The sequence below is a fragment of the Rattus rattus genome, chromosome 2 (genome assembly GCF_011064425.1).
Source record: "Rattus rattus isolate New Zealand chromosome 2, Rrattus_CSIRO_v1, whole genome shotgun sequence".
Classification (NCBI taxonomy): domain Eukaryota; kingdom Metazoa; phylum Chordata; class Mammalia; order Rodentia; family Muridae; genus Rattus; species Rattus rattus.
Genome location: NC_046155.1, coordinates 32,726,794 through 32,750,123, shown reverse-complemented (window position 1 = coordinate 32,750,123; position 23,330 = coordinate 32,726,794). Strand labels below are relative to the sequence as shown.

General features: G+C 40.6%; 1 protein-coding gene across 1 annotated transcript in view; it reads left to right on the top strand.

The window, feature by feature from the left end:
* Positions 1 to 1,175: 1,175 nt before the first annotated feature.
* Atad1 (ATPase family AAA domain containing 1) overlaps positions 1,176 to 23,330 on the top strand; it is a 37,670-nt gene continuing 15,515 nt past the window's right edge. Inside the window, exons 1-6 of the mRNA XM_032891810.1 lie at positions 1,176 to 1,291; positions 6,563 to 6,737; positions 11,737 to 11,835; positions 15,639 to 15,759; positions 19,171 to 19,371; positions 22,243 to 22,349. Of these exons, the coding sequence (XP_032747701.1) occupies positions 1,179 to 1,291; positions 6,563 to 6,737; positions 11,737 to 11,835; positions 15,639 to 15,759; positions 19,171 to 19,371; positions 22,243 to 22,349 (816 nt within the window). The 5' untranslated portion in view covers positions 1,176 to 1,178. The remainder of the gene's footprint in view (positions 1,292 to 6,562; positions 6,738 to 11,736; positions 11,836 to 15,638; positions 15,760 to 19,170; positions 19,372 to 22,242; positions 22,350 to 23,330) is intronic.

Here is a 23,330-nt window from a genome sequence, read left to right as displayed (position 1 = left end):
TCCTCCAGCACTGTGCAGCTACCAGAACAGCCATTGTTGGACCACTCAAGACTACGCTGTGTCAACCAACCTAAAATTAAAACAAAAACCCAAACTCCTTAATATCTATTCATTCCATCGATTGTGTTCTTCTAGTGAACCCCAATACAGTCCTTTAACAAGGAACTTTCCAGGACCTGGCAGCACTGCTGGGCTGTCTCTCCCCACAGCTATTGACAACATTGTTTACTAATATAATTGTCAGCAGAGGGAGGAAGCAGTGTGTTATTATGTGGTCCAGGATATAAAGCAATTCTCCTTGCTTAGCCATCCCAATGCTGGAAAAACAGGCATGGGATACTAAGCCCAGCTTGGCTGCAGAATTCCTTAGTCCTTAAAGATAATCCTGGCAACAGAGCGAAACAAATTGCCTCCTCCAGGAATATAAAGAGGTCTTAAGAAATCTGTCTTATTCCTTCGTAGTCCCACTGCCTTTATCTGAAGCGATGATGTTCCTTTTGTTTAGAGGCAGTGTTTACTTATCTTGTTCCTTGGTAGTGTATATATTCAGAAGTGGCTGGCTTTTAGGTATGGTTCCTTGGAATCTTGGTGTCACGTCCCTCACTTCACAAGAGGAAGGGGTAAATGAAAAAAAAAAAGTCATCAATATGCAAAACCTGTCACCAGATGCCCTATTCTGACCCAACTGCCAGACCTCCCTAGTCTGCCTGACTGCTCAAGCGTTCAGCAGTCTCTCAGGCACCACCTCCAGGTGTCATCAGTACAGAGATGGGGGAGGAGGGGTGAGCTCACCCTAGAAACCGAAAGGCAGATGGTGAGGCCATGCGCGTCTGCGCAGCAGCGTGAGGACTTGCAGCGGGTGGTGGAAGTTTATCAAACCAGGGAAGCATTTCTTTGCCTTCTGTAAAAGGCTTCTCTCTCTCTCAGGGTTGTGTACAGCTCCAGAGTAGCAAGGGATTTCATGTGTCAAGCGTCTTTCCCAGTTAGGTTTCTGAGTCTCTGAAGCTGAACTAAGAGCCCTTTGGAGAGCACTCTGTTCATCCTATCTACCTTTCTGAATGTATCGGCACAGCGGATACTAGATCGCTATTAGTGTAGGTTGGGGAAACTAGATCGCCCTGCACTGCGCCACCGTCACGGTGTCTTAGACTGGCACACCGGCTCGGCAGGGACTGCGCATGCTCCGTGCGGGGGCGGGGCTCCAGCCCCCGGAAGCGTTCTCTCCCAGGCCGCATTTCTTTCCTGTGCGAGGCCGGGCTAATGCTTCTGTCGTCTCTGGTCTTACCTCTGGGTGAGTAGCGGGTTCCCGCGGGGCCGGGCCAGGTGCGTCCCCTATCCCTCCCGGTCCCCCAGGGCCTGGCGCTCACCTGGGGAGACCAGCCCGACAGTCACCTGCCCCCACGTTGGTCACATTTGAGCGCCGCCCGGATCCAGCGGATTAACCTCCAAGGGCGTCCGGGGCCTCGCCTTGGCGCCCGGCCCGGCGCAAGCCCTCAGGTCTCAGCGCTGGCGGGAGACTCCGGCCACTCACAAGGACATCTCTTGTAGGCGGCCTGGTCACTGGAGGATTGGGGGCCCTCAGGGCGACCTCAGGACCAGGCTTGTAAGAGGGCGGCTGGAAGGAGCCGGTCCGCTCGTGCCGGCCCTGCTCCTCCCTCTTTGTGCAGAGGCGGAGGTGTTTCTTCAGTGCTGGCCATGCTTTCACATAAGATGCTGATGTTAATAAGGACCTGCCCTCTACGCGAAGCCTGGCCTAATTCATTGTCACAGGCTGCGTCTTTAGGGCCTTGATAGGCACAGAATTGGGACTTTGAGTTGAGAGACCATTTGTAGAACACTGCAGTGAACTTAGGAAATACTGCAGTATAAACGTTAGTAAGTTGCTCAGAGACAGGGTATCGACACCGAAACCAGAGTTTAAAGTGAAAAGATTTAAAATTATATTCGTTTAAAGGTGATTGTGAATTTCACTGGTCTTGTGTTTCTTAGCTGTATGCAGCAATGCGTATATTTTGATAAAATAAGTGTTGATGCAAAATTGAAATACATTCTCTACACTTGCAGCTATTTCGCATCGTGGATATATCTATCATGCTTAGGTTTTATGAATGATAGATGGATATGTATATATATATATATCTCATCTGTGGAGACTGTATAAAGAAAGTATTTCCAGTCACTGCCTACAAAGCAGAATGTTTCAGTTTCATTTCAGAATTTTGAAGTCACTTAAGGATTTAGAGGAGCAGTAGTCTTTTGTTTTTATGTTTGAGTTTTGAGATAAGGTTTCTCTGAGTAGCCCTGGCTGTCCTGGAACTCTGAAGACCAGGCTGGTCTCCAACTTAGACATCTGCCTGCCTCTACTTCCCAGGTGCCAAGATTAAAGGCATCAGCTACCATCAGCCGACAGTTTTTCGAGTTCTTTATATATTGTGGATATTAATCGTCTATCAGACAGTTGATAAAGACATCTTCCCATTCTATGGGTTTCCTCTTTACTCAAATTTTAGCTGCTGCTACCACCGCCAACCTCTGCCTAGACACGGAGTCAGTTGTCTTAAATCTGCCTTGAGTCAATGTTAATACTGGAATAGGAACACATAGAAGCAAGAGATTTGTCTGTTGGTGTTTTTTTCGATAGGATTAAAAAATTGTTACTGTCACCAGGTATGGTGACAAACAGCCTTAGTTCCAGCACTTGGGAGGCAGGGACAGGCAGATCTCTTAGTTTGAGGACAGCCCCAGGTCTACAGAGTGAGTTCCAGGCCATCCAGGACTACGCAGAGAAACCTTATCTCTCCATAAACAAAAATAAAAAATTGTTACTGTCTTCATGACTTTAAGGAACTATGCTTTAGGAATAACCCATAACCCTGATTTATCATTGTGATTCAGGGACTGCCCAGTATATGGCATTTCAATGTGCCAGTTTAAATTCTTGGATTTTGGAGGCAGGAATGTTTTATGTACTTTAGATTAATCTTGAACCCATTGTAGCCCAGGTTAGCCTTGCTCCTTAACCTTGGACCTTCAGTCTTCCTTATAGTCTGCTGAGTGTTGAGATTGACAGGCTTGTGCCACTGAACACAGCTCTGACTGAAACCAGAAAACCCAAACTTTTTATTGGAATGTCATGACTTTTCAGATTATTAACAAAGCCCTTGCCCCATCTATTGGGTCATTATCAACTGTGTTTGCAGTTTTATTGGTATATAGACAACAAAAGTAAAATTTTCAGGTCCTTTGAGAAGTTTATTACATGTGTCCTATTTTTGAGATCCATACAAATGGATAATACTACAGATACTTAGCCAGACTGAATTGTTAGATTAGGCGATTATAATTTGGTGGCTAAATCAGTTCCATTTTTTTTTTTTTGTTTTTAGTAATTAATAGAACGATTGTAATTTTGGGTAATTATATAGTAGCCACTATATATCAAATACAGTAGGGTTCTTTAAGTTCTTATTGAATTACTTATCATCCTAGACCAAAGTTTCTTTACCCAATCTGAGAGCTTGCAGTTGGTTATTTAAATAATTGTGATAGGAATGGCTCCTAATAGCTGAGAAGTATGAACCCTGACTTGTAAGTAAATGCTTTACAAGTCTGACGATGATGTTGGATGGCTGAAAGAATTGGGAGGTTTTTCTTTACAAGTATACATGTTAGAGCCATTCCAGAGAAGCCAGTGAGAATTATTTTAACTTAGCAGTAGTAAGAAAGGTAACTATTTTAGAAGTAGAAGGAGCATGGGTATTAGTGTAAGGCCCACAGCACCTCCCTGAGCAGTCTAGATTTAGATTTATTTATTTCTAGGTGAGTCAATATGTATGAGTATTTTTCCTTATCCTCCCCTTCCCCCAGCCCTTGCCAAGGCTGAATGACTGTTAGACACTGATACCGATCTCCTAAAAATGAGTCACCTCAGTCCTGATGAGCTTGTTTCTGTGAAAGTGCTGCCTTTGACACTGAAGCTGGTTCCTGCTGTCAACCTGGTTGTTGGAGTAGCTCAGGGATGGACCACATTTAAAGGCAGTCACATCACTTCCCTTTACCCCGTTCCTGAGTCGTTTAGGGTCTCATCGTAGTCTAAGCCATCTTCCAACTCGCTGTACTCCAGACAGGCCTCTCGCGCATGGCAGTCTGCCTCAGCCTCACGGGCACAGGTATTGCGTGTGTGAGCCCCATGTCCAGATCCTCTCATGTCACATGTAATCAGTCCAAACCCTCCCTTGTTTCTCCTTCCTCTTAGACCATGGGTTCTCACCCTTCCCAGTGCTGCTACCTTTTACCTTATGTTGTGGTGACCCCCAAACAATAAACTTATTTTGTTGCTACTTCATGCCTGTAATTTTGCTGAGAACATGCATTTGTTTTTCCGATCCTGCTTATTTAATTACCACAATAGTCTCTAATTTTCATTAATTTTCCTGAAAATGATAATTTCTTTCTTTATAACACTCTAAAATCCCATTTTCTCTAAATATTTATCTGTTGATGGACACCTAGGCTAGTTCTGTATCTTGGCTATTAGGAATAGTGTAGCAAAAAGCGTAGTTGTTTAAGGATCTCTGGGATGCTGAATTACAGTTCTTTGGGTTCCTGGTATATAATTCACCTCCATGGTGATTTCCGTAGTGGCTGCAGCAGCTCTCATACCTGCCAGTATTGTAAAAATATGATTCCTGCTCCCTCATGTCCTCACTGGCATTTATTTTATTGATGTTATCCAATCTGACTGGGGTAAGATGGAGTATCAAGACAGTTTTAATTTGCATTTCTTTGCTGGCTAAAAATGTTAAACACTTTAAAATATTTATTGTCCATATGTATTTATTCCCATGAGGACTGTACTGTTTATCATTTAGTGATTGGGTGGTGTGTGTGTGTTTTAAGTTTTTAAATGCATTACAGATTATAGTTATTAATCACTTGTCAAATATATAGTTTGCAGGGGTTTTGTTGTTGCTGTTGTTGTGATTTTTTTTTTTTTTTTTCCGGAGCTGGGGACCGAACCCAGGGCCTTGCAAGCGCTCTACCAGTGAGCTAAATCCCCAACCCCGATTTTTTTTTTTTTTTTAAAACAAATACTTTAACCCCAGCCTTTCCCTCCCCTGCCCCACTTGACCAAACCCACAATCTGAAACTTGCCAGGCTAAATCCCCAGTCCATCAATACTGTAATTTTCTTGTTTTAATTTTTTGAAAGTTCTCTTGTTTCATATTTACTTTGTTTTTGGAAGCAAAGGGTGGTTCAGAAAGTTTAATGCCACTTACCAATTAAGAAAGTGCATATTTAAGTTTTAGCAGGTTTTGAAAAACTTGAAACATCTGTGTGGGAGACAAATGAGTCTGTTTGTTGTTGCTGTAGCTATTTAAAATTCGCCCAGACCCTCGCTAGCCAGCGTTGTTGAGCCATATGGCATTAGCAGGTATATTCATCTCAGCAGTGGCCGGTTCTAGGGCACCATGCCACACTACCAGCTATTCTCTGTCCCCGGTGGTCTCTCCTCCCCTGTTCTAGCCACATGCGGTGGCCGCCCTCTCCCTGCTCACATTCCCTGCAAACCCCTGCAGTCACTGTCACAACCCACACTAGCCTGACCAAATCAGTACTCCAGATGCTTGTAACTTAGCAATCAGATTTATATCTTAATTTTCATTCTACAAAATGTCACATAATAAACCCACAACCAATTGATAATGTTATAAACTGCCCACCTAAATAAGATAAATTGATCTATAAAAAAATCCATCCCTTAAGAAATATTCATAACTACCTGTGGCCATTTAAGGCCACACGGATCTGGGTTGCCCTTCTCTGCTTCTGTCTAGTTTTTCTCCTTTCTCTTTCCCTTTACCAAAACTCTGTCCCCACCTTATTTTTTACTGTCCATTCATGGGCCTTGCCCCATCCTGTGCCTACCCTCAACTACATAAAGACAGCAATCTACAGTTCCTAGTTGGATTTCATTCTCAAATGACTCAGAGAAGACATTTTACTCTAGTATTATTAAGTGGTTTTCTTGTTAGCCTCTTTTTCTGCAGTTGGATTAACATTAAAATCATTGTTTTCCAATGATTCTTTAAAACATACTTAAAAACTAAGAGTAATATAATATCTGTACTTTTTAAAAAAAAGATTTATTTATTATATGTAAGTACACTGTAGCTGTCTTCAGACACACCAGAAGAGGGCATCAGATCCCATTACAGGTGGTTGTGAGCCACCATGTGGTTGCTGGGATTTGAACTCAGGACCTCTGGAAAAGCAGTCAGTGCTCTTAACCACTGAGCCATCTCTCCAGCCCTGTACTTTACTTTTTAATAAGTGTTTATTTTATAACAGTGTATCTAATCTATTCAGTTTCTAAGGAAGGCTTTTAATGTGTTTATTTGCTTAACATACGGTTTTCCTTCAAATGAGACTCTTCTTAAACAGTACACAGTGTTTTACATTGACCAGAAGTTAGTTTCTTTTACTTAGGTAAGCCTGCTTTCTCTCCAAATTTTAACAAATTACAGCTATTTCCTAGTGACTTTTCTCTGTGTTTTTTAAGGTTAACAATCAAGATGGTACATGCTGAAGCCTTTTCTCGTCCATTGAGTCGGAACGAAGTTGTCGGTTTAATTTTTCGTTTAACAATCTTTGGTGCAGTAACATACTTCACTATCAAATGGATGGTAGATGCCATTGACCCCACCAGGAAGCAGAAGGTGGAAGCTCAGAAACAGGTATGAGGACGACAGGTGTGAAGGTCCTGCCTCCTGACTGGCAGAGACTGTTGACCCAAGCTAAGATTATAAATGTAAAACTGTGTGCCGATTCATTGCTAGGTCTTGTTAGCATCATGCCTTAACATCTCTTTTTATTCTGTAAATGAACATCAGAAGAAAAATGATACATGGAATATAATTATTTGTTTTTGTCTGCATTGCATTTGTCTGATTCTGACACAAGAATCAGAGACGTATTTGTTCACACTTTCTTTGTACAGCAGGCTGGCCTTGAGCTCACAGGTCCACCTGCAGTGCCCAGCATTGGTTTTTAAAAGACACTGGTTATGGACCTGAATATAACAATGTAACTCTTCACCGTCCTTCATCCCTCCTCTTCCCCACACACCCTCAAATCATGGAAATCAGTTTAACTCCCAGGTCAGAATTTGATAAATTTTCATCTTAGCTTTTTTTTTCTTTCCTGGCAACAGGGTTTTCTCTCTCTCTCTGTCTCTCTGTCTCTCTCTCTCTGTGTGTTCGTTTTTAAAGCCTTATTTAGGTTTTTTTTTGAGGCAGGGTTTTGTGTAGCCATGGCTGACCTGGAATTCAGCTCTGCCTGCCTCTGAGTCCCAGTGCTGGGGTTAAAGGTGTGCACCAGCACCTGGCCTGAACTTTCTTTCTCTTTTGTTTTCTTTCTTTCTCTCTTTCTTTTTTTTTTTTAACATTAACTGGCAACTCAGAATTATATAGTAAAATCATAAGAGAGAAATATGTATACTAGTCATAAAAGAATGATCCAGACTCTTTGTTCATTATTTAATACATTGCTTTTGTCGTTTGTTCTGCGTCCACTTAAATTGGATCACTGAGCTATGGCCTCCATGGAAGCACCTGAGGATGTCTGTGTTTCTGACCTGTTTGGTAGCTCATCTGTACTTTCACTCTTATTATCGTGTTTCCTCTGGGCCTGACAAAGAGCATGAGAGAGCCAGTGCTACCTCGTGATAGCCCCTTTCCTGCTCTCCTTCCCTTGCACTCTCTCCTCTACTCAGGCAGAAATATCAATGTTTTAAGGCCTACTTAACTTAAGACCGCAGTACTGTCCATAGAAGGGAGGAGGACCACGAGAAGGCAGTGAAACGGTGCAGAGAATAGAAGCAGCATGGAGCTGTCAGCACAAGTTGTTTCCCTCTTTATTTGACTCGCCTTCCCCTGAAGTCCCTGTCCAGAGACTATAGGCACGCGGTGAGGCCCATCTTCTAAAAGACTGATGGTGAGAAAATGTGATAGTCAGAGGTTAAAAGATAAGACCGTATGTAAGTTGGTTTTTGCCCAGACATTTTTTCTATGAAAGCAGCCTAGAGGTAGAAGCAGGTGTCCAGACCAGACAGCTGGCTAACTTGTCCACGGCGCATGTTATTTTGGAGATACTCACAAGGTACCTTTAGTGTTTATTTGTTACTCATGCCCTGCTCTCCTAAAGGAGAAACAGTAGTTACCAGGACGGGGCCTTTCACATTAGAGAGACCAGGTTTAAACTCAGTAATTGGACGTTTTAGTTATATAACCTTGGTGGCTAATAACAGTGGTGACTTCTCAGGCTTAGTTAGAGAGGATATTTGTTTCCCCAGAACTGGATGTACAGATTCTTGTGAGCCACCATGTGGGGGCTGGAGGTCAAACCTGGGTCATCTGAAAGAGCCATCGTTACTCTTAATGACTGAGCCATCTCTAACTCCTCTTTTTATCTTTTCTGGTACTGTTTCAGCACAACCTGAAGCTATAAATGAAGCTGTTACTGCAGGAGAGAGCCAGGGCAGTGACACACACACACACACACACACACAGAGACACACACACACACACACACACACACACACACACACACAGAACAGAACACACACACACACACACACACACAAACACACACGCATTCACACACACACAGAACACACACACACACACACACACACACAGAACACACACACACCACACACATACACACACAAACACACACGCATTCACACACACAGAACACACACACACAACACACACACACAACACACACAAACACACACACAGACACACACACACAGAACACACACACAGAACACACACATACACACACAAACACACACACATTCACACACATACACACACAGAGACACACACAGACACACACACCACAGACACACACACCACAGACACACACATTCACATACACACACAAACACACACACATACTATACATACACATACACACACACTACACACAAAACACACACCTACACACACACACAACACACACAACACACACACACACAAACACACACACATTCACACACACACAAACACACAGAGAACACACACACAACACACACAGAACACACACACAACAAACACAACACACACACAACACACACACACATACCACACACACTACACACACACACAACACACACACACACACACTTGCAGTAGAGAGTGGTGGAGATCAGAGAACAGCCTGGTCCCGCCATCATGTGGGTCCCGGTGATGGTGATCAGGCTCAGGTCTTCAGGCTTTAGGCTTCACAGCTGTCTCAATTACCTGCTGAGCCATTTCACTGGCGCGCTCGCGCTCTCTTGCGCTTGCTCACTCGCTTGCTCGCTCTCTCTCTTCCCTCTCTCTCTCTCTCTCTCTCTCTCTCTCTATATATATATATATATATATATTTTTTTTTCCCCCCCATATATCGATAAAGGCTATTATATAAAATAAAAGACAGTTGTGAATGTGAAATGCAATAATATTTTTAGGGCAACTAGCTAATAAGGAAACACTCAGGGATTCTCAGTTTCAGTACTCTGCATTTTAGGCCTGATAATTCTCTGAGATATGGGCAGGGGCTTCTTGTGTGTCTTGTAGAATGGATTGTGATGGTAGCATGTCATCTTCACCTCCAAGTGTGGCAGCCAAGCATTTTTGACATTGCCAGAAGTCTCCTGAGAGGTAAAATGTTCCTTGTTGAAATCCACTGGTTTTGAGCCTTTTCTGCACAAGGCCCATGGGAGAATAAATTATTGTCTTAACCAGTCCTAAAATAGATACCTTAAATAGCTGACACAAAAGCTTTATTTACGGTAGTGAAAGAGAAGGTATGCATGATCAAGAGGTAAAGGAATCTAGAAAACACTTTGTCCATTGACAAAAAACCTACAGTGGTTAAGTAAATTGGTTTATTGTGTGACTGCCTAGTGTTGTTCAGGAAATAACGTGTTTCTCCTTATAGTCGATGTCCTGTAAACACAGGCTTTATGAAAGGAATTCCTCGTAGCCATATCCCTGAGAAACTACAAAATCTTACATAATTAAAGCATTTTAGGAAAACAAAAGTGAAAAAATCAGAAGCCTTTTTTGAACATGGTTTAACAGAGTACTTCAGTTCTAAAATGTTCATGTAATTGAAATTTCAGTCTATAGGTGTAGAGTTGATGTAGAATTGAAGACCAGTGATCAAAAACTCCATGTTACATGGAGAAACAAAGACAAATGTGTATGCTGATCAGAGACCGCAGAGTTGGTGGCTTAAATTCAGCTCCTGTCCCTTCCATTGGCTAGCTTTTCACCTAGAACAAATTATTACTAATATCTAACATTTAATGTGCGTACGTGTGTGTGTGTGTGTGTGTGTGGTGTATGTATGGTGTACATGTGTGTGCCTACTCACCACTGCCATGGTACCCGTGTGGAAGTCCGAGGACAACTTGGAGGAATCACACCATGTGAATTCCATGTGGGCTCAGGTTGCCAGATCTGGTGCAGAAGCACTTGCTTGCTGAGCTGTCTTACAGCCCATGATAAATAACTTAATCATGCTAAACTTTGGCCCATTCAACAGGATAAGAGGAAAAAAATCATCCCTACTTCCTGAAATCTGAGTTCATTCATTTGCTGTGTTTTGGCTTGTTTGCGAAATCAGGGTATGTCCATGGTTGTTTCAGTTTTAACTGAGAACTTGGTGGCATTGCCAGGACTTACAGATCCTTGGCTATTTTGCCTTACTTCAAGAATATACGTGTATGTTATTTCAAGTTATTTTTTATTGTCATCAATCGCCTGGATCTTCGTTGTTAAAAGAACAGCATTTCAAAATTTGGAAGTGTGTGTGTATGAACACTTCTCGTGGATACCTTGACAATTTGAAGGAAGTTGGATATCTCTTTTAGATTCTTTATTAAGGAAACAAACTCCATTGTCCAATGTTTTCACTTCTTAATTCAGTGGGCTTTTATCTTGACATCTTACCTATAACTGTCATCAGTAATCCTAGGAGAGAAAAGAAACCATTTCCAGGTCTTTTGGGAGTCAAGGGAGCTTACTGATCTTTTCAGTCATGCGTCCTATACTCTCTCTCTCTCTCTCTCTCTCTCTCTCTTCCCCCTCCCCCTCTCTCCTATCTCTCCTCTCTCTCTTCCCCTGCTTTACAGAGACACAGGCACACAGTTTTGAGACTGGTATCATGTAGCCCAAGATGAACTTGCTCAGTAGCAGAGGATGGCCCAACTGTGGGAGAGCATGCCTCCCTCAAACTCAACTTCTGTGTCCACTGTGGGATTACATGTCCACCTCAGACTCCATCTTCAGCCTCCAAATGCTCAGATTCTTCCTGTCCCCCGTGCCCACCCAACTTTCATTTCTCAAAAGCCGATTAAATTTTATTGGAATCAGTAGAGTGGATCCTCAATTTTTCTTTTGAGCCCAAAATTGACAAGGAGCCTAGAGTATCCCTGGAAGTCTTACATCTTTTATTTTTCTTTTTTCTTTTTTTTTTTCCTTTTCTTTCTTTTAGGAGCTGGGGACCGAACCCAGGGCCTTGCGCTTGCTAGGCAAGCGCTCTACCACTGAGCTAAATCCCCAGCCCCCTGGAAGTCTTACATCTTGCTGTTCATTGCTGTTTAGACTTCTTTATCTGTTTTGAAATGTCAGTGTTTAAATATCAGATCAAAGATTGCTTGTCTTTTCTTCTTTCTAGGCGGAAAAACTGATGAAGCAAATTGGTGTGAAAAATGTGAAGCTTTCAGAGTATGAGATGAGTATTGCTGCTCATCTGGTAGACCCTCTTAATATGCACGTACGTACCTTTACTCTTACCTCCTTTACCTTTACCTTTGGGATGGGAGCTGTCTGGCAGTCTGTCAAAAGATCTGGAAGACCATGTAATGTCCGTGAGTCTCTAGGAGTCAGGAGGGACTCAGCACGGTTGTAGGCACAGATGTGATTCATTGACTAAGTATACACAAGACAGCAGCAATAGAAAGAGAAATGGATCAGAGCCTCGAGAAAGCCAGGCTCATGTTACTAAGAGTGCTTTCTAGCTGCTGTCACAAGACTGTGTTCAGTTTTGCATCACGTGACTGTGTGTGCATTTTCACTACCAGAAAGATTACTGGAGACACAATCCAGTGTTTCCACGGGATGGGACTTATGTATACAGACCCCTTTTCCGTGTGTGTCAAAACTATACTCCTACAAGGAAAAGAGTCATTCTCCATGAGCCATATTGTTAATGCTGTTTAAGCACAGTGAGCTGTTCTTGTCTGGAATGGTAGGGAATTTCCTGCATCTGAGTGTCCAGAGAGTAGTAATAGCAGGGCGAGCTTATTAAAGACACTGTGTCGGGTCTGCGGGGCAACCTCACTCTTAGGTGGGAGGTGGGAGCAGTACCTGACTCCACTTTAAGTCTCAAGGTGTTTGATTGTGGGATTTAATCTGGATTTCATTCTCTCTTTTTTCTTTTTAATGGTAGCTAGTATGAGGTCCTGAATCCTACATTTTGTAAAAATTCCAAGCTTTTGCAGATGGTTTCCTCTGTTTTAGGTTCCTCATATGTTATATGTCAGGATAATTTACAATATTTGTATACCGACTTGGTAATTTTTTTGAGGATCAGGTTAATATAACTTATAATATATAATTCAGGCTACTATATGAATATAGCAACAAGTAGACAGAATATACTTACTCTAACACATTAATGCTATGTTGTAGAATGAAATATGATAACTCCATCTCTAAGTCTAGAAAATAAACATGTCTTTTAATATATGTATATGGACGGACACACACCACACACCCTAGAATTAAGCCCCTACTTTATATTTTACTTAGAAATTTAGAGTGTCAGCATTTTGTGGGAAAGAAAAGTCAATTTTATTTGTGTCTGAATAAGAATGTAATAATATACAATTTTGTTTTGATATAACCGGTATTCTGATTTCTTTCCTCATATTTGTCTACTGGTGTGGACTCTTGACCCAAGCTTAAAGAGAGTGAATACATTATAAAGTATTGCCTCTAACTCAATCATTTGCTATGCTAGTTGGAGTGAGGGCTGGGTTGAATTTTAATTTTCTTTCCTTTTTTTTTCCTTTCGGTGTGGGTATGCGGTGCTGGGGGTTGAGTTTAGAGCCTGACAAATCTCAGTAAGGAGTTCTGACCACAAGCTGTATACCAAGACGGCCCTGGGATTTATTTAGTTTATGTCTTTGTGTATTTATTTATTTATTTATTTATTTATTTATTTATTTATTTTTTTTCGGAGCTGGGGACCGAACCCAGGGCCTTGCGCTCGCTAGGCAAGCGCTCTACCGCTGAGCTAAATCCTCAACCCCATGTATTTATTTTTATGTGCACTAGTATTCTCTTCACACGTCTATCCATACACCACATGCTAGCCTAATGCCTTTGGAAGGCAGAAACGGCCAGATGCCCCGAAGCTGGAGTTACAGATGGTTGTGACTGTGACGGGGGTTTCTGGGAATTGAACCTGGGTCCTCTGAAAGATTAGCCATTGTTTTTAACTGCTGAGCCATCTCTCCAGCCCACATTCTACCCCCATTTATTTATTTATTTATTTTTTGGTTCTTTTTTCCCGGAGCTGGGGACCGAACCCAGGGCCTTGCGCTTCCTAGGCCAGCGCTCTACCACTGAGCTAAATCCCCAACCCCCCATTTATTTTTAAAAGTCAAATTTGGAAGATTTTTATTTTTGGGATGTGGGGTAGAGTGCGGTTCAAGACAGGGTTTCTCTGTAGAACTTGGCTGAATTGGAACTCACTCTGTAGACCAGGCTGGCTTCAAACTCAAAAGCTCCACCTGCCTCTGCCTCTGTTTGCTGGAATAAATGGCTTAGAAGACTTTTTTTATACTATCAGTAAGTATTTGGGGTTTCTACCCCACCTTAGATCATTTTAGTTCCCAAATAAAAGGCATAAAACCTTTATATTTATAATACGCCTTAAAGCATTAAAGCTGGGTAGATATCAACCTTTGTCTTAGAATTTTACTGCTGGGAACAAATACCATGATCAGTGCAAGTCTTAGAAAGGACAACATTTAATTGGGGCTGGCTTATAGGTTCAGAGATTCTGTCCAATATCATCAAGGCAGGAGCATGACAGCATCCAGGCAGGCATGGTGCAGGAGGAGCTGAGAGTTCTACATCTTCATCTGAAGTCTGTTAGCAGAACACTCTCTTCCAGGCAGCTAGGATGAGGGTCTTAAAGCCCACACCTACAGTGACACACCTAGTCTAACAGGGCCACACTGTCTAATAGTTCTACTCCATAGGCTGAACATATACAAACCATCACAACCCTCTGTGCTAGTTCCCATTAGTAACTCTAAGATATCTCTTGCCATGTTCCACCTGGGCTGCTCCTACTTCAGTAGGCCTGCCCTCGTGGTCTCTCATGATCTACCTTCCCATGGCGTCTTCTTCCTTCTCCTCTACTCAGACCTCAAGCCTGGGAACTGAAGCCTTGCCTGCCTCTCTTCTGCCCAGCAATAGTTTTAAACTATGATCCAATAGTTTTAAATTAAGGAGCCAGGTTTGCACAACCAAAGCTGGCATGTGTGAGAATTCACTCATCTTGAGGCCACTAGACCTTAATGATACAAAATTTAGCATTGTAGTGCATAGCAACAGAGCAAATCTGCACATATATATCTGCATCTGAATCTGCTTATAACTTACTGAGATTCTTCATGTTTTGACATTTTGTTTGCTTATTTTTTTGAACATATGTGTATGATGTGAATTCATATGTGTATATGTCTTTGAATGTGTGTGTGTACATACATTCTACTACATGGGTGTAGTAGAGGTTAGAGGTTCATGTCAGGTGGCTTTAATTGCTCTTTCTACTTTATTAAGACAAGAGTCTCTTGCTAGACCCAAAGCATGTGGGTCTGGCTAAGTCTAGCTATCCAGTTTTTCCCAAGAGCCCCCGCCTCCTGAACACTGGGATTAAAGGTGGTTGTTAGCCCATCCGCCTTCCATGTGGATTCTAGGGATCTGAACTCCTCTTTTCATGCTATGTGGCAAGTATTTTTTCTTGCCATCTTCCCCAGCTCAATGGTTGTACTTTTCATGAATAAAAATTGTAAGTGTAATTTCATGGGTGTATATCTTCTTTCTAACTAATGTCTGTTGTGTTTCACAGTGACTGTAATTACATTCCTGGTAAATTTTTCCCTAGTAGCCAATGCTAAATTATTTGTGTAAGTTTGTTCTCAGCCTTCCTTTGTTCTCGGTCTTTCTTTCTCATGAATGGAATGAGAATTATTCAATTACAGACTTGAGTGCTTTGTGCTCCTTGCTCTTCTTGCTGGAGTGGAACCCAGCAACAGCCTCAGATCTTAGGCAAGCTCTCCTTCTACTGGGCCTTGGGGCTTTGTTCAGGAATAAGAAATTGGTAAATTCTTTTTCCAGTGTCATAGAGTTTATTAGTTTAGTTACTCCCATGAACATTTTTTACTTAATTATCTACAGCTTTAGCCTCTTCTTCACATGTAATTATTAGATTATAAAATGATTTGCCATTGGGGTGTCTATATGTATAAGTTACGGAATTCATGTTGACTTTTTTGCCAGGTTACTTGGAGTGATATAGCAGGTTTAGATGATGTTATTACAGATCTGAAAGACACAGTCATCCTACCTATCAAAAAGAAGCATTTGTTTGAGAATTCCAGACTTCTGCAGCCTCCCAAAGGTATGTTTAGTATATGTATTTGCCTGAGCATTAAGAGGGTAAAAAACATTGAGGTTTTTTTTTCTGCCTTTAGGAACTGTTTTCCATGAAATCAGGTTCTTAGTAGAACGCCAAGGTTCAGTGAAATGTTTCATGAAGAACTTTTTTTTTCTGAGACATAAAGAAGTTTAAATATTTACTCATTCTTCCACTTCTGAAATTTTGGTGAATTCTACTGTACAATAATCCTTTATTTGAAATGCTTGTTGACTTCTTACAAGTAAGTTGAAATATGGAAAATTAGGTCTCAAATTTTTAAAAAAAATCATAATTTTCTTTTGGCTTTATTTTCAAGCAAAGTCAACATTTTGTAGGTTCACAACTCTAGTGATTTTATTTTTCCTCTTAACAGTTTAATTTTAGATGTTAATGACTTACAACATTTATAAGAGTGAGCTGGAAATATTGAACTGGACACTAAACACTACTCGGTAGTTCCACTTTGGAAACTGCATCAGTTAACGCAAGTGCTTTTGACTGCATCTTTAAATTCTTCTATTCTTATCCATGCAAACCTTAATTATGCTTAAACCCTATTAAAGGTAATTCAAATAATGTAACAAGAAAACTTTCAGAAAGAAAAGTTGAATTGGGTGTGGTATCTCAATACCTGTTATCCCAGCACTTGGGAGGCTGAGATAGGAGGGTTATGAGGTCAAGGCTAGTCTGGACTGCAGGGCTAGGCACAGTCATAGAAAAATCAGGAATTTAAGTTAGTCACTTGTAAGACAGTGTCTTCCTCAGTACTGATGATTGTCTCAGCTTTGAATTTGTTTGTCCATGCATGTGTCATTCCATAGTTATTTTTTTTTTTTTCTTTTTTCCGGAGCTGGGGACCCAACCCAGGGCCTTGCGCTCGCTAGGCAAGTGCTCTATCACTGAGCTAAATCCCCAACCCCCATTCCATAGTTATTTGTAGTAACTTTTCTAGTTACTTGTAACAACTATGTAAAGTCTTTAAAAAACACCCATCTTAGCTGATCCTATATGAGTATAGCCAGATGAGGTAAGACATGCTTATGATTCCAGGGTCAGAGTGAAAAAGGCACAGATTAATTTTAAAGGAGGTGTGAATTTTTAAGATTTTATAAAATGAAACATTTTTGATTTCTTGCACCTGTTATGAAAGTGACAGATTAGTACAAGAGACTCGAGAAATTTATACAGTGTATTATATTAGCTTCCAGAACTATTGACTTCTTACCTAATATACATATTAACACTCGTGGAGGCCACTTAAACAGCAGTACAGAGAGGTACTGCTAATACGAGGAGATGGTTAGAGTGTTGGTGAAAACTTACCCACAGGAGAAGAGCATAAGACAAGCAGTGGGGAATTCATTCCAAAGATCGAACTCGGGTCCTGCTGTGAGACCCAACAGCCCTGGTCATGAACGTGCCATTGGCATCTCTCTCGTGTGCCTATCTGTCGTAGCTCATCTACCGGAAGATTAGGACACTTACAAGCTAATTGAATACTTAATCCTTAGACACTAGTAACTACATGGTTAAGAGTACTGTTTGTAACCTGTGAGGAGGAATGATTGGAGAATCTTAATCTGCTAAAAGTTAGCACAACTACACCACAAGGGTAAATAAAATATTCAAAGTGATAAATGAATTCTTTGAAGCAAATCAGATTTTTTTTTTTTTTTTCGGAGCTGAGGACTGAACCCAGGGCCTTGTGCTTGCTAGGCAAGCGCTCTACACTGAGCTAAATCCCCAACCCCGCAAATCAGATTTTTAAAGTACTATGTGTGTTTGTAAAGTATGGTGTACCTGAAAGTGTAAACTCCTGGGGTTTTTGTATCAGTACTTTGTTCTAGAAACTCAGATATAACTAATAGATATGCAAAAGACTGCTACTACTTAGCTGTGCATTCCACATTAGAATGTGATTCCAGGTGTATTCGCAGCTTTAGGCGAAGTGGCATTGCATTACTATTCTTTACTGGTTTACATGGCTGCCCTACAAAACAAGTCAGCAGACATTTTAAGCACCTAAATGGACTAGTTAAAAATTGCAGAGAAGAGGCAGGCATGGTTGCCGGTGCCTGTGGTCTCGGCACTGTGGAGCACTGACGAGGCAGGAGGAGAGAGAATGTGAGGCCAGCTTAGTCTACAGAGCACGGGTGGCCTTTTGATAAAAAAATTGCTTGAAAATATTAACAATTACTGGTAACGACAAAGTTTACAGATTTAAATTTTAAAATCAGCTTTTTAGAAAGCTTAGTTTAAAATGAATAAACTTGGGGTTGGGGATTTAGCTCAGTGGTAGAGTGCTTGCATAGCAAGTGCAAGGCCCTGAGTTTGGTCCCCAGCTCCAAAAAAAGAAAAAAAAAATAATAAGAATAAACTTGGATTCATGGATATTACTTTAAGTCTTAAAAAAATTTAAAACCAGTGGGAAAATATGCAGACACTTTAAGGAAAAGTTAGATAACAAAATTGTGTTAATATTGTGGAAACAGCTTCGAATTTTTCTCTTAAAAATATTTAAAGTATTTTTGAAGGGAAAATGTATCACAGATATTTTTCTGTTGCTTTGATTTTATTTTTTGTTTTTTCCAGACAAGATGTATTATCATGGAACCAGCTCTGTAGACCTGCCCAGCTTTGAACTCAGAGAGCCATCTGCCTCTGTCTTCTGTTCTCTGGGATTAAAGGCATGAGCCACCACCACCCACGTAGTTTTGAAGTGAACTTTTGTTATGTTTTGAGACAGTAATGGATACTTCCAAAAAGCTTTCAGTTTATCTCATCATGTACCATCTATATATGTTGTCATTTCTCAAGTATTGCATGAGAAAAACTGAGATTTAACTTAAGTATTTAAGACTAGATTAAAATCCCAAACCTGGCTATAGATAATTTATGACTAGGTCCATAATTTTAGGGATGATTCAGAAAATGCTACCCCATTTAACTGAGAAACAGTAATAATTGCCAAATGTTTAAGACTTTAACCTGTTAAGGTCTCTTGATATGTTAAAATACTAACCACCTTATTTTGTATTTAGGGGCAGGTTGCTATCAATAAGGATTAAAGGGGATAACATAATTTTATCCGTTATAAATTAAAATGACACTGACTGAAACTTCCTTTTTAGAGAAGATAAATATCTGGGGAAAGACATGTCCTTTTGCCGAGATGTAAGTCTGAGCAAATGTGTTTGCCACAGTCTGTTTGGAAATTGCCTTTTATCCAGAGGTTTATTACAGGATGCTACAGAGCCCAGCTTGTGAACGTGGAAGGCATTTCTACTATTAATAGAGGAATTGATATTGAGAAATTTCTATTATATATGAAATTAGTTCTATGTTGATTAGCATGTAAACTAAAGCCATTAATAAAATCACTTTGATTTCCAGGTGTTCTCCTGTATGGACCTCCGGGCTGTGGGAAAACATTAATTGCCAAAGCGACAGCCAAAGAAGCGGGCTGTCGATTTATTAACCTTCAGCCTTCCACACTGACAGATAAGTGGTATGGAGAATCTCAGAAACTGGCTGCTGCTGTCTTCTCCCTGGCCATAAAGCTACAGCCGTCTATCATATTTATCGATGAAATAGGTACGCTGTTTCCTATGTAAGCACTTAGAAAGCCATTTAAAGGTGCTGTGTTTATCAACATCAGTGATAAGCTAGATTTGTTTTTTTTTTTTAAAGATTTATTCATGTATTTTATGTATATGAGTATGCTGTCCTCATGCGTTTTAGTAATCAGATCCCATTACAGATTGTTGTGAGCCACCATGTGGTTGCCGGGGATTGAAACCTGTGGAAGACTTCTAGAGGAGCAGTCACATGCTCCTAACTGCTGAGCCATCTCTCCAACCCGAGATTGTTCTTTTTAACGAGTCTGTGTGGGTGACTGTGCCATGTGGAAGTCTGAGGCCAGCTGGTAGAGTTGGTTCTTCCACTTACACAGGCCCAGAGGATCAAACTCACACCACCAGGCCTGTGCAGTGTAGTCTTTACCTCTGAGCCATGCTAGCCACAAAAGATAGATTCTAATATGCTGGGTGTAATTCCCATGATGTAAATTGGGCCATATTTGCTTTACTCTCTTGATTGATGGATGTCTTTTCTCAGTTTCAAATAGTATATATGTTGTAGTCTTACACATGTGGATATTTTCTTTTTTTTTTTTTTAAAGATTTACTCATTTATTATATATGAGTACACTGTAGCTGTCTTCAGACACCAGAAGAGGGCATCGGATCTCTTTACAGATGGTTGTGAGCCACCATGTGGCTGCTGGAATTTGAACTCAGGACCTCTGGGAGAGCAGTCAGTGCTCTTAACCGCTGAGCCATCTCTCTGGCCTGTGAATATTTTCTAATGCACATGATTGTCTTTGATAAATATAGACGCTGAATATCTTTAACCTTGGGATTACTTATCCTTGAAAGTATTACAGTAAACTGAGGGAGGGCAGGGTGAATGCCTGCAGTCCCAGAACTGGAGAGGCTAATTGTCTCTTTTTTTTAAACATATAATGTGAGTTAGGAATTTAATTTAATTTTTATTCCCCAATTTGGATAATCAACTTAGAAAAAAAAAGACTCCTACCTTTGTTTGTTTTGTTTGTTTTTTCAGAGACAGGGTTTCTTTGTGTAGTCCTTGCTATCCTGAAACTTACTCTGCAGATCACCAGACACCCATTTTACCTGTTTTTTGGGTTTTTTTCCCTCCCCACCCCCCATTTTACCTTTTACACCCTGAGTTTTAGTGTACTCCAAATTTTGTGGCTTATCAATGTTTTGTTCTTGGTAAAATGTATTATTATGGGGTTGTAGAGATGACCCACTGGTTAAGAGCACTTGCTAGCCTTCTAGAGGACCTAAGTTTGACCCAGCATCCCTGTTAGGTGCCTTACAGCTGTCTGTAACTCTAGATCAGGAAATCCAACACACTTTTTATAGGTACTCACACATGTGGCATACACACATAAACAAAAAATAGAAGTAAATCTTAAAATTTTTCTTTCTTTTGAGACAGTTTCTCTGACTATCCTGGAACTCACTTTGTAGACCAAATTGGTCTTGATTGAATTCACAAGAGATCTTCCAACCTCTGCTGTGATTAAAGGCATGCACCATCACACCTGGCCTAAAAAAATTCTTATATTACTTAATTATTAAAGCTTTTTACATGCAATTTATTATTGCCAAATTATGTATTTTCCTTTTTTTAAAGTGTGGATCTAATATACTATAACAGTTCTTATGCCACTTTCATTTGTAATTGGTAAACTTTGAGCTGTAGATTCAGTGCAGAGACCTGATAGTTATTTGGTAACGCCAGTGTTTATTGTCGGACTAACCAAACCACTTGAAATAAGGATGTCCTAGGAACTACAAGACGTACTTTTACTGTTGATTTTTTTCCCCTCCTTAGGATGTACTACTTTTTAATCTTTTGGTCTTCTGAAAGAAACTTTTCCTTCCATTTGTTTATTTTTTTATTCCTTCTTTCTTGCTTATTGAGAGGATTTTACTCTGTATCCTTTGATGACCTAGAATGCACAGTGTGTTCCAGCCCGGCCTGGAGCTGCCACTTCTCCTGTCTTGGCCTCCTTAGTGCAGGGTTACATGTCAATTGTCCAATTTTTGTCTTCCTTTTTTTTTTTTTTTTTTTTTTTTGTTCTTTTTTTCGGAGCTGGGGACCGAACCCAGGGCCTTGCGCTTCCTAGGCAAGCGCTCTTACCACTGAGCTAAATCCCCAACCCCTTTTGTCTTCCTTTAAAGGAAGATTTTTTTTTTTTTTCCCGGAGCTGGGGACCGAACCTAGGGCCTTGCGCCTGCTAGGCAAGCGCTTTACCACTGAGCTAAATCCCCAACCCCTTAAAGGAAGAATTTTATGAAATCTTTTTTATTTGACAGTAGCAAATAGTTTAAAAAGAAATACTAAGTTGTCTTAAAAGAACCAAAGTTTCTACATTTTGTTTACTTAAGGCTTTTTATCATTATGTATGTATATACATGCATGCTAGCACGTGTTATAAAACATTTTCTTTTTTACGTTTTCTCCCTTAATAGTACTTTAGATATTTCCTCTTTTTGTTTATTTCCTACAGTGTGAGAGGAGGGAAAAGTATATGACGGCATAATTAAGAACATGCAGGGTTCAGGGAACTGGAAAAGTAGGACTATCCCCTAAGCTCTCCTCAGATTCTTTATGTTGACCCTGGCTGGCTTCTCCTCTTAAAACCTTTGTGGTTTGTATTTCTTAAGTATGTTGACATAAATATATATTTGGACTAGAAAGATTATGAACTGATTGTTTTCTAATTTGCTCAATAATTTACCAGAATAATACCTGAAACAACATAGATAACCCCCAACCCTCTTGGTTGTTTTATGACTGTCACAGCTTTTTAAATAGTCGTAAATTATACAATGAGTAAGTTATCTAAGATTAAGGACCATTTTCTTTTAGACTCATTTCTACGAAATCGTTCCAGTTCCGACCACGAAGCTACAGCGATGATGAAAGCCCAGTTTATGAGTCTTTGGGATGGACTGGACACTGATCACAGCTGCCAGGTATTTGAACAAAAGCCTCTGTGAACATGTATGGTTTCATTATCAATGGGAACTTTACAGGGCTCCTTACTGTACTTCTGAACAAAAGTCTTTTCATTATTTTTATACTTAGTGCTCAGTGATAAGGAGCCAGAAGAACCTAATTTTTATAAACTTCACCCATTTAATAATTACCACCACTAGAAGAGCCCACACTCCCTGTATAGTTGCTGCTGTGTGACTCTGAACCCCAGAGTGCATATACTCAATAATGATATGTATTTCCCTTTAATCACTGCTTTATCAATGGTCATAACAAAAAAAAAATGCTCTGTGTATAGAGTAGATTTTTGAAAGAGGAGAACACAAAATTAAAATGAAGAGAAAGAACGCTTCACAAATAGTCTTTTTAAAAAATATATTTATTATTTTAATCTATTTTTAATTTATACACGTTGGTGTTTTGACTACATGTGTCTGTATGAAGGTGTCAGATCCCCCGCAGCAGGAGTTATAGACAGTTGTGAGCTGCCATGCAAGTGCTGGGAATTGGACCTGAGTCCTCTGAAGAACAGCCAGTGCTAAGCACTGAGCCGTTTCTCCAGCCCCTTTACAAGTAGTCTTAACCCTGCAAACAGAAGCCAAACTGAACCGGAGTCACTTCTGGTAAGGGTGTGTGTGAAACAAAATACTGTAACCTGATCCCTGGAGCTCCCATGTGTTCATTTGCAAGTGCTGCTATGGGACCACCAATCAAGGCCTGACCTGCACTGCACGGTGGCCACACCTGCTGTCCTGCCTATCCGGGGAGCTGAGGCTGAACCTGCAAAGGTTTAAGGCCAACCTGAGCAACATTATGAGGCCCCGTTTTATGAAAAAATTGGAAATTTTATAACAGTCAAATAATTTATTTTGCTCCCACATTTTTTCCCCCATAAATAATTGATTTCTAGCAGATTCACTACCATGGACAGTTAGGCCATGTGAGAGAAGATGTATTAG